The sequence below is a fragment of the Entelurus aequoreus genome, linkage group LG01, assembly GCF_033978785.1.
Source record: "Entelurus aequoreus isolate RoL-2023_Sb linkage group LG01, RoL_Eaeq_v1.1, whole genome shotgun sequence".
In the NCBI taxonomy this organism is placed as follows: Eukaryota; Metazoa; Chordata; class Actinopteri; order Syngnathiformes; family Syngnathidae; genus Entelurus; species Entelurus aequoreus.
In genome coordinates, this window is record NC_084731.1 from 19323643 (window position 1) to 19334105 (window position 10463).

At 44.9% G+C, this 10463-nt stretch overlaps 1 protein-coding gene across 1 annotated transcript; it reads left to right on the plus strand.

Annotated features, from left to right (window-relative positions):
- Positions 1-994: 994 nt before the first annotated feature.
- Positions 995-8446, plus strand: LOC133645911 (uncharacterized). The gene is made up of 3 exons (XM_062040843.1): positions 995-1177; positions 1544-4465; positions 4547-8446. Exons 2-3 carry the CDS (start codon positions 1787-1789, stop codon positions 7643-7645), a joined length of 5778 nt encoding a protein of 1925 aa, XP_061896827.1. The 5' UTR covers positions 995-1177; positions 1544-1786; the 3' UTR covers positions 7646-8446.
- The last annotated feature ends 2017 nt before the right edge of the window (positions 8447-10463 follow it).

Sequence of the window (10463 nt, forward strand, 5' to 3'; positions counted from 1 at the left end):
TGGGTGTTGTTGATTAATGCCTTTCGCTTTGCATGGTAGAGTTTTAACTTGCACTTACAGATGTAGCGACAAACTGTCGTTACTGACAGTGATTTTCTGAAGTGTTCCTGAACCCCCATGTGGTGATATCCTTCACACACTGATGTCGCTTTTTGATGCCTGAGAGATAGATGGTCCGTAATATCATCGCTTACGTGCAGTGATTTCTCCAAATTCTCTGAACCTTTTGATGATATTACGGACCGTAGATGATGAAATCCCTAAATTCCTTGCAATAGCTCGTTGAGAAATGTTGTTCCTAAACTGTCCGACAATTTGCTCACGCGTTTGTTGACAAAGTGGTGACCCTCCCCCATTCTTGTTTGTGAATGACTGAGCATTTCACGGAAGCTGCTTTTATACCCAATCATGGCACCCACCTGTTCCCAATCAGCCTGTTCACCTGTGGGATGTTCCAAATAAGTGTTTGATGAGCATTCCTCAACTTTATCAGTCTTTTTTTGCCACTTGTGCCAGCTTTTTTGAAACATGTTGCAGGCATCAAATTCCAAATGAGCTAATATTCGCAAAAAATAACAACGTTTACCTGTTCGAACGTTAAATATCTTGTCTTTGCAGTCTATTCAATTGAATATAGGTTTTTGATTGATTGATTGATTGAAACTTATATTAGTAGATTGCACAGTACAGTACATATTCCGTACAATTGACCACTAAATGGTAACACCCGAATAAGTTTTTCAACTTGTCCACGTTAATCAATTCATGGTACAAATATATACTATCAGGATAATACAGTCGTCACACAAGTTAATCATCAGAGTATACACATTGAATTATTTACATGATTTACAATCCAGGGGGTGGGATGTGGAGGGGGTTGGGGCGGGGGGGTTATGTTTGGTTGATATCAGCACTTCAGTCATCAACAATAATAACATCTGAGAAATGGACATTGAAACAGTGTAGGTCTGACTTGGTAGGATATGTGTGACGTAACATTATCAGGTAATAAGAAGGGACTTTTATTTTGAAGGCGAGTTGGTCCCTCCTCTAGTTTCCGGTAGTCTCAGCACGACAGTCAGACGCCCACTTGTTTACACACGAGACAGGTTTACGTGTTTCAGCGCTCCAAGTTTGTTGTTTCTTCCCACAAAGTGCCTTGGAAACATTGTCTGTAAGTCTTGTGTCTGTTTTATGAGTAACATGAAGACGTTGTGTGTGTGTGTAAATGTAGAAATAGCACTGTGCGACGATAGCTTGTTCTACTTTTTAGCTTGTTGCTACTTAGCATGTAGCTTCTTTGCTCGCTCACTCCTCTAAGGGAGGGTGCAATGTTTATAAATGTAAATCCTATTCATGTGTGGCTATGAGTATTACATGGGCTGTATAGGGCTATTTACATCACTTTATGAGCACTGTTTACATGCTATTGTATGGGCTGTGTGTGTATGTGTGAAAACATATTATGCAGCAAACATTTATGGAAATGTAGTTACTTAGTGGTGTTTATTTGACATATATTTTGTGTCTCTTTATACAGTTTTACAATAATAACAACAAAGAAAGAAATGACCAATTAGACAAGAAGAAAGGAAAAGTGCATTCCCTGTGAAAACCACTAAAGCTTCTTAAAGATAAAAGGCCTGGACTCTTTCTTCCCTTTCCTTGGAATCTTCATGTTAGCTATCCGTCAACTTGTTAACGTCACGGACACAGACACGTAGGACGGAATAGTAAAAAGACAAGCTTCACGGCGGGCACTTTAACAACAGAAGCAATAAAAATGGACAACGCCGAAACAAGTGGAGACATCGGCAGCGGTGATGTGGCCAGCACGGAAAGAGACCGTGGACACGACGCTGCCTCCCTGCATTCCACCACAACTGCAGGATCCAGTCTTTCCTCAACTAGCAAAGCTGCTATCAAGGCCCGCGCTAAACTCGAAGCTGCGCGCGCACGCGCTTCCTACGGACGCCGAGAAGCAGAACTGAAGGCTAAAGAAGCCAGAATAGCAGCCGAGTTATCAACACTGCAGGATGAGAAGGAGGTAGCAGCAGCATTAGCTGAAACCCAATTCCTCGAAGAAGCAGCTGAGCTTGAGAGCCGTGAAGGAAGTAGAATGAGCCACTTTGGATTGGCTAGCAATAGCAACCAACGCACACACGACTATGTTGAACAACACACAAAGCGACAATCTAGCTATGGAGAGCCCCCTGTACTAGAAACATATACTCCCCAAGCTCCTCAACTGTCAGCTGCAGCTCAACTACCCAAAGAGTTGACAATTACTGCTCCTACACAACAAACTGGGAGGCCTACATCAGCTGCTACACAGCAACACACAAGGTCGGTGCCTGCAGTACATCGACAGTTCCCTGACACGGTCCCACCTCGTCAGTTCTCGCCTGTCCAGTCATATTATCCCCCTCTCAGAACCCCGCTGCAGTCAAATCCAAAAGACATGACTGCTATGAGTGACATTGCAAGATATTTTGTGCGCCGGGAGCTTGTGAGTTCCGGTCTCACCCAGTTCAACGACCACCCGGAAAACTACTGGGCATGGAAGTCCTCTTACATCAACGCTACTGGAGAACTCAACTTAAATGCCAGTGAGGAACTCAACCTATTAACAAAGTGGCTAGGAAGAGAGTCCTCGGAGCATGTCAAAAGGATTCGCTCTGTCCATGTCGCCAACCCTGCTGTAGGTCTGCAACTTGTCTGGGAACGCCTAGAAGAGTGCTACGGCTCCCCGGAGGTGATAGAGAGATCCCTCTTCAAAAGACTTGAGGATTTTCCGAAGCTGTCCAACAAAGAACCCACAAAACTAAGGGAACTTGGAGACCTGCTCTCAGAGTTAAACGCTGCTAAGTCTGAAGACTACCTGCAAGGGCTCTCATACCTGGACACAGCCAGGGGTGTGAACCCCATTGTAGAAAAGCTGCCACACGGTCTGCAAGAAAAATGGTTGGCTAAGGGTTCTCAGTACAAGGAGCAGTACAATGTTTCCTTTCCCCCTTTTGCCTACTTCACCGACTTCATCTGCAGCGAAGCACGTAGAAGAAACGACCCCAGTTTTTCCCTCACTCTAACTCCGTTGAAAACATCTAATCATCTCCCAAAGCACGAACAGTTTGAAAGAGGGGCAAGATACGCTAAACGACAAGTATCTACCCACAAGACAGATGTCGAAGGAAACAACTCAACTTCTCAAATGTTCAGTTCAAGTTACAAGCTCGACGATGTCGGGAGACAGTGTCCCATACATCAGAAACCTCATCCTCTGAACAAGTGCCGTGGTTTTCGAAGCAAACCACTTGAAGAGCGCAGAGCCTTTCTGAAAGACAATGGGGTCTGCTTCAAGTGTTGCTCCTCCACGACCCACCTGGCGAGGAACTGTAAGACTGCTCTCAAGTGTAATGAATGTGAGAGCGACGACCATGTAGCCGCACTTCATCCTGGACCTCCACCGTGGGATAAAGAGAACAAGGACCCCCCCTCACAGTATGGCGGGGAGAGTGAAGAGAAAGCGCCTGGACCAGCAGTCACCTCGAAATGTACAGAAGTCTGCGGCAAAGGGCAAAGCCTCCGGTCCTGTTCCAAGATATGCCTTGTTAAGGTTTATCCCAAAACACACCCAGACAGAGCTACTAACGTCTACATCCTCCTAGATGACCAGAGCAACAGATCCCTGGCGAGGTCTGAGTTCTTTGACCTCTTCCAAATCGAAGGTTCAGACTCACCTTACACTCTCCGGACATGTGCAGGAGTCTCCGAGACATCCGGAAGGAGAGCCACTGGGTTCATCGCAGAGTCTCTGGATGGAAAAACCAGTGTGGTGCTTCCAACACTCATAGAATGTAACCACATGCCAGACGACCGGTCCGAGATCCCAACTCCCGAGGTCGCACGACACCACAACCACTTGAGGTCCATCGCTCACATGATCCCACGTCTGGACCCTGAAGCCCAGATACTAATACTTCTTGGACGCGACGTCCTTCAGGTCCATAAAGTCAGAGAGCAGCGTAACGGTCCTCAGAGTGCCCCCTTCGCCCAACGACTGGATCTTGGCTGGGTTGTCGTAGGAGATGTGTGTCTCGGGTCAGCCCACAAAGCGGCAGCTGTGACTTCCTACCGTACCAGTGTGCTTGAAAATGGAAGACCATCTCTCCTCACTCCATGTCCCAACCAGCTTCAAGTCAAGGAAAGGTTCAGCTCCAAAGTACATAATGCAACTTCTTCTAGCAGCCTTAAATTCAACATCCCTGTCCTCGATGACAGCAACTTGGGCAACACGATCTTCCAGAGCACTAAAGATGATGATCAAGTAGGACTTTCCATCGAGGACCGAATGTTCCTGGATTTCATGGACAGAGAGATGACAATGGATGACACCAACAGCTGGGTGGCACCGCTTCCATTCAGATCTCCTCGTCAAAGACTGCCAAACAATAGACAACAAGTACTCAGCAGACTTACCACTCTTCGTCGCACCTTTGAAAGAAAGCCAAAGATGAAGGATGACTTCTTTGCCTTCATGCAGAAAATCTTCGATCGCAACCATGCTGAGTTGGCACCGCCACTAGAGGAAGGAGGTGAGTGCTGGTACTTACCTATTTTTGGTGTCTATCATCCCCAGAAGCCGGACAAGATCAGGGTCGTCTTCGACTCCAGTGCTCAAGATCATGGCATTTCCCTGAATGACGTACTACTTACTGGGCCGGATCTAAACAACAGTTTGCTTGGCGTGTTGCTGCGCTTCAGAAGAGAGACTGTTGCTGTAATAGCAGACATTGAACAAATGTTCCACAGCTTTGTCGTCCGCAAAGACAACAGAGACTTTTTGCGCTTCTTGTGGTTCAAAGAAAACGACCCCGGCCAAGAGATTGTGGAGTATCGCATGAAAGTCCATATATTCGGTAACTCACCCTCCCCAGCAGTAGCCATCTACGGGCTTCACCGTGCAGCAGAACATGGAGCAGAGGAACATGGATTAGATGCCAAACACTTTGTGGAACGCGACTTCTACGTCGATGACGGGCTCACGTCGCTACCTTCAGCCACGGAAGCCATCGACCTGCTGACAAGGACACAGGAGATGTTGGCTGCTTCAAACCTGAGACTCCACAAGATAGCATCCAACTGCTCTAATGTGCTAAAGGCCTTCTCTCAGGAAGATCATGCAGGAGGACTACAAAACTTGGATTTCGACGACAACTCCACTCTCGTCCAACGCAGTTTGGGACTCAGCTGGGAGCTAAAGCATGACATCTTCACCTACAAAACAATAGCCACAGAGAAACCCTACACACGTAGAGGTGCTCTAGCAGTAGTGAACAGCCTGTTCGACCCTCTCGGTCTTGTAGCTCCAGTCGTCATTCAAGGGAAGTTTCTACTCCGAGAACTGACTTGCAACGAAGCCCTTGACTGGGACACCCCTCTACCGAAGACAAAGGAAGCTGAATGGAAGATGTGGAAAGATTCATTACAAGATTTACAAGACATTAGGATACCTAGAGCGTACTCAACTACCACCTTGTCTACTGCACAGAAGAGAGAACTTCATTTTTTCTGTGACGCTTCAGTAAAGGCTATCGCTGCCGTTGGCTACCTCAAAGTAATTGGCAACGATGGAGGGTGCCACGTCGGTTTTGTCCTGGGAAAGGCGAAACTAGCACCTCCATCCGCCCACACTATTCCAAGACTGGAATTGGGAGCTGCTGTACTCGCAGTGGAAATGGCAGAGTTGGTACAGAGAGAGCTGGACATTTGTATTGACACAATGCATTTCTACACAGACAGCAGAGTCGTCCTGGGATACATCTACAACCAGACCAGGCGATTCTACGTGTACGTCTGCAACAGGGTGCAGCGAATCAGAAGGTCAACCAAACCAGATCAGTGGCACTACGTCCACACAGCTCAAAACCCAGCAGATCATGCTTCACGATCAGTTCCTGCAACGGAGCTAACAAACACTACATGGTTCACAGGACCCACCTTTCTGTACCTGCCTGATGAAGTTCCCAGCTCTGAAATGGAACATCACAAGCTCGTCGACCCAGACACTGACAGCGAGGTACGTTCCCATGCTACAGCACTTTCCATTCCTCACTCTAAGCTAGGATCTCATCGGTTTGGGCGATTTTCCACATGGAAGTCACTAGTACGGGCTATCACTTCCATAACCAACATGCTGGAACGTAAAAGAGCACCAGTCACAACCGGCGATATCACTAAACCCGTTACAGCACAACTATCAAAAGCAGAGACTATCATAATTAGTTGTGTGCAAAAAGAGACTTACAGAACTGAGCTCGACTGCTTGGCTGCTGGGAAAAACATTCCAAAAGACAGTCCCCTAAGAAAGCTGGACCCTTACATGGATGAAAAGGGACTTTTGAGGATAGGAGGAAGGCTCAAGCATGCCACACTGGACATTGGAGAGCAGTTTCCTATTATCATTCCAGCCCACAACCAAATTGGGAAGCTCCTTGTGAGACACTACCACCAAAAGGTCAAACATCAGGGTCGTGTCTTCACAGAAGGATCCATCCGTACAGCAGGATACTGGATTGTTGGTGCCAAACGGTGCATCAACAGCATTCTCCGCAAATGTGTGGTTTGCAACAAACTTCGTGGAAGGACTGCTGAACAGAAAATGGCGGATCTTCCCCCTGACCGTCTGTGCACAGAACCACCTTTTACCTATGTGGGACTTGATGTGTTCGGTCCCTGGTCTGTCACCACGAGACGGACCCGTGGAGGTCAAGCTGAAAGCAAGAGGTGGGCAGTGCTCTTCACGTGCATGAGCACGCGTGCCGTGCACATAGAACTCATCGAATCAATGGAAACATCAAGTTTCATCAACGCTTTACGTCGATTATTTGCACTGAGAGGACCCGCAAAGCAGATTCGTTCCGACTGTGGGACAAACTTCATTGGTGCCTGCAAGGAGTTGCACATGGTCCTAACAGATCCCAAAGAGCCCAATGTCAGGAAGTATTTGGGTGAGGAAGGGTGTACGTGGATTTTCAACCCGCCTCATTCCTCCCATATGGGAGGAGCCTGGGAACGCATGATTGGAGTCTCCAGAAGAATTCTTGACTCCATGCTTCAAGAATCCAGCCGATCACATCTCACTCATGAAGTGTTGTCTACGCTAATGGCAGAAGTAACAGCGATCATTAATGCCAGACCACTCACACCGATCTCCTCAGACCCGGAATCTCCTTTCCTTCTGACCCCTGCTTCGCTATTGACGCAGAAGTTGTGCACTCTCCCTGCCCCTCCTGGAACGTTCGACAACAAGGATCTCTACCGCCAGCAGTGGAGGAAGGTGCAGCATCTCGCCAACACCTTTTGGCACAGATGGAGGCGCGAATACCTTCCCACACTTCAAAATCGCAACAAGTGGCAAGATGTCAAGCCTAATCTGAAGGAGGGTGACCTTGTGTTGCTCAAAGACAATCAAGCTAAGAGGAACGAGTGGCCCCTGGCTCTTGTCACAAAGACTTTCCCCGACCAGGACGGGAAGGTCAGGAAGATAGAACTCAAGGTCACAAGATCTGGATCTGCAAAGACTTTTCTGAGGCCTGTCTCTGAGACAGTCCTTCTCTTGGCAGCTAATGATACAGACTAAGTTAAGTTAGGTTTCTGTAATTTGTATCAATCATGTTCCTACTGCAGTTCGAAATAGTGGTATAGTATTTATACCAGGCGGGGAGTGTGACGTAACATTATCAGGTAATAAGAAGGGACTTTTATTTTGAAGGCGAGTTGGTCCCTCCTCTAGTTTCCGGTAGTCTCAGCACGACAGTCAGACGCCCACTTGTTTACACACGAGACAGGTTTACGTGTTTCAGCGCTCCAAGTTTGTTGTTTCTTCCCACAAAGTGCCTTGGAAACATTGTCTGTAAGTCTTGTGTCTGTTTTATGAGTAACATGAAGACGTTGTGTGTGTGTGTAAATGTAGAAATAGCACTGTGCGACGATAGCTTGTTCTACTTTTTAGCTTGTTGCTACTTAGCATGTAGCTTCTTTGCTCGCTCACTCCTCTAAGGGAGGGTGCAATGTTTATAAATGTAAATCCTATTCATGTGTGGCTATGAGTATTACATGGGCTGTATAGGGCTATTTACATCACTTTATGAGCACTGTTTACATGCTATTGTATGGGCTGTGTGTGTATGTGTGAAAACATATTATGCAGCAAACATTTATGGAAATGTAGTTACTTAGTGGTGTTTATTTGACATATATTTTGTGTCTCTTTATACAGTTTTACAATAATAACAACAAAGAAAGAAATGACCAATTAGACAAGAAGAAAGGAAAAGTGCATTCCCTGTGAAAACCACTAAAGCTTCTTAAAGATAAAAGGCCTGGACTCTTTCTTCCCTTTCCTTGGAATCTTCATGTTAGCTATCCGTCAACTTGTTAACGTCACGGACACAGACACGTAGGACGGAATAATATGTACAGCGAGCAGAGAACATAGTGAGCTCAGAAAGCATAAGAACAAGTATATACATTTGATTATTTACATTTGATTATTAACAATCCGGGGAGGTGGGATGTGGTGTGGGCAGGGGGTTAGGCTAGGGTTGTAGTTGACTGAAGGTGTTCTTTTAGTGCTGTTTTGAAGGAGGATAGAGATGCACTTTCTTTTACACCTGAAAAGGTTGAAAAGGATTTGCAAATCATTGTATTCTGTTTTTATTTACCATTTACACAACGTGCCAACTTCACTGGTTTTGGGTTTTGTACAAAATAAGACTAAAAGAGACTGGAGAAGACCAGACCCCCGGTCCTTAACCCTCTGGAACAGTGGTTCTTAACCTTGTTGGAGGTACCGAACCCCACCAGTTTCATATGCGCATTCACCAAACCCTTCTTTAGTGACAAATAAAATGTTGGTTTTTTTTTCAAATTTAAGTAACACTTTAGTATGGGGAACATATTCTAAGTAACAAAGACTTAATTTAGAGTTATTTGGTTAGGGTTAGGAGGTTAGGGCCAGGGTTATAATTAGGGATGTCCGATAATGGCTTTTTGCAGATATCCCATATTCCGATATTGTCCAACTCTTTAATTACCGATACCGATATCAACCGATACGATATATGCAGTCGTGGAATCAACACATTATTATGCCCAATTTGGACAACCAGGTATGGTGAAGACAAGGTCCTTTTAAAAAAAATTGATAAAATAAAATAAGATAAATAAATTAAAAACATTTTCTCGAATAAAAAATTAAGTAAAACAATATAAAAAAAGTTACATAGAAACTAGTAATTAATGAAAATGAGTTAAATTAAATGTTAAAGGTTAATACTATTAGTGGACCAGCAGCACGCACAATCATGTGTGCTTACGGACTGTATCCCTTGCAGACTGTATTGATATTAATAACAGAAAGAAACAACCCTTTTGTGTGAATGAGTGTGAATGGGGGAGGGAGGTTTTTTGGGTTGGTGCACTAATTGTAAGTGTATCTTGTGTTTTTATGTTGATTTAATCAATTTTTTTTTTTAAAAACAAAAAAAACCACCGATACCGATACAGATAATAATAAAAAACGATACCGATATTTTCCGATATTACATTTTAAAGCATTTATCAGCCGATAATATCGGACATCTCTAGTTATAATAAGGCCATGACGAATAAGGCATTAATAAGTACTTAATAATGACTAGTTAAGAGCCATTTGCATGTTAATAAGCAACTAATTAATGGTGAATATGTTCCCCATACTAAAGTGTTCCCATGTTTTTTTACTGGTGCACAAAATGAACCGTGCATGAACATCACCTTGTTCAAACAACAAAACCAACACTGTGCATAAACTCACAACAAATGACACACCTGCAAATCAGTCTGACTTCTGCTGTTGCCGTATCCGTAATACACAGACAGGGAGAAGTTTTTATTTACACGATGAGTCGGGTGTGTCTTGACCTCCGCCGAACCCCTGAGCCCGACTCACCGAACCCCTGGGGTTCGATCGAACCCAGGTTAAGAACCACTGCTCTGGAAACATGGCCCCTAAAACAATTCAGCCGATTATCTCTGCTCCAAATGGTCAAGTTTGATCGTCTTCTCCGAGCTCCGCCAGTGGTATCGGATTGCTACAGTTTTTATTTGTTTATGTGTGTGTTTTAACCATTTTGAGGTGGTGAAAGGCACAGATTAGATCTCCCTATTTGTGGGGGTCCCCATTAGATGTGCTCTTCTAGGGTACAACAAAACAAACCTGCGAGGTGGATGGATTATCTCGGCTCACTAACACAGACTTAAAAATGGGAGTAAAAGGAAAAGTGCTGCGTTTTACACTACCGTTCAAAAGTTTGGGGTCACCCAAACAATTTTGTGGAATAGCTTTTCTAAGAACAAGAATAGACTGTCGAGTTTCAGATGAAAGTTCTCTTTTTCTGGCCATTTTGAGCATTTAA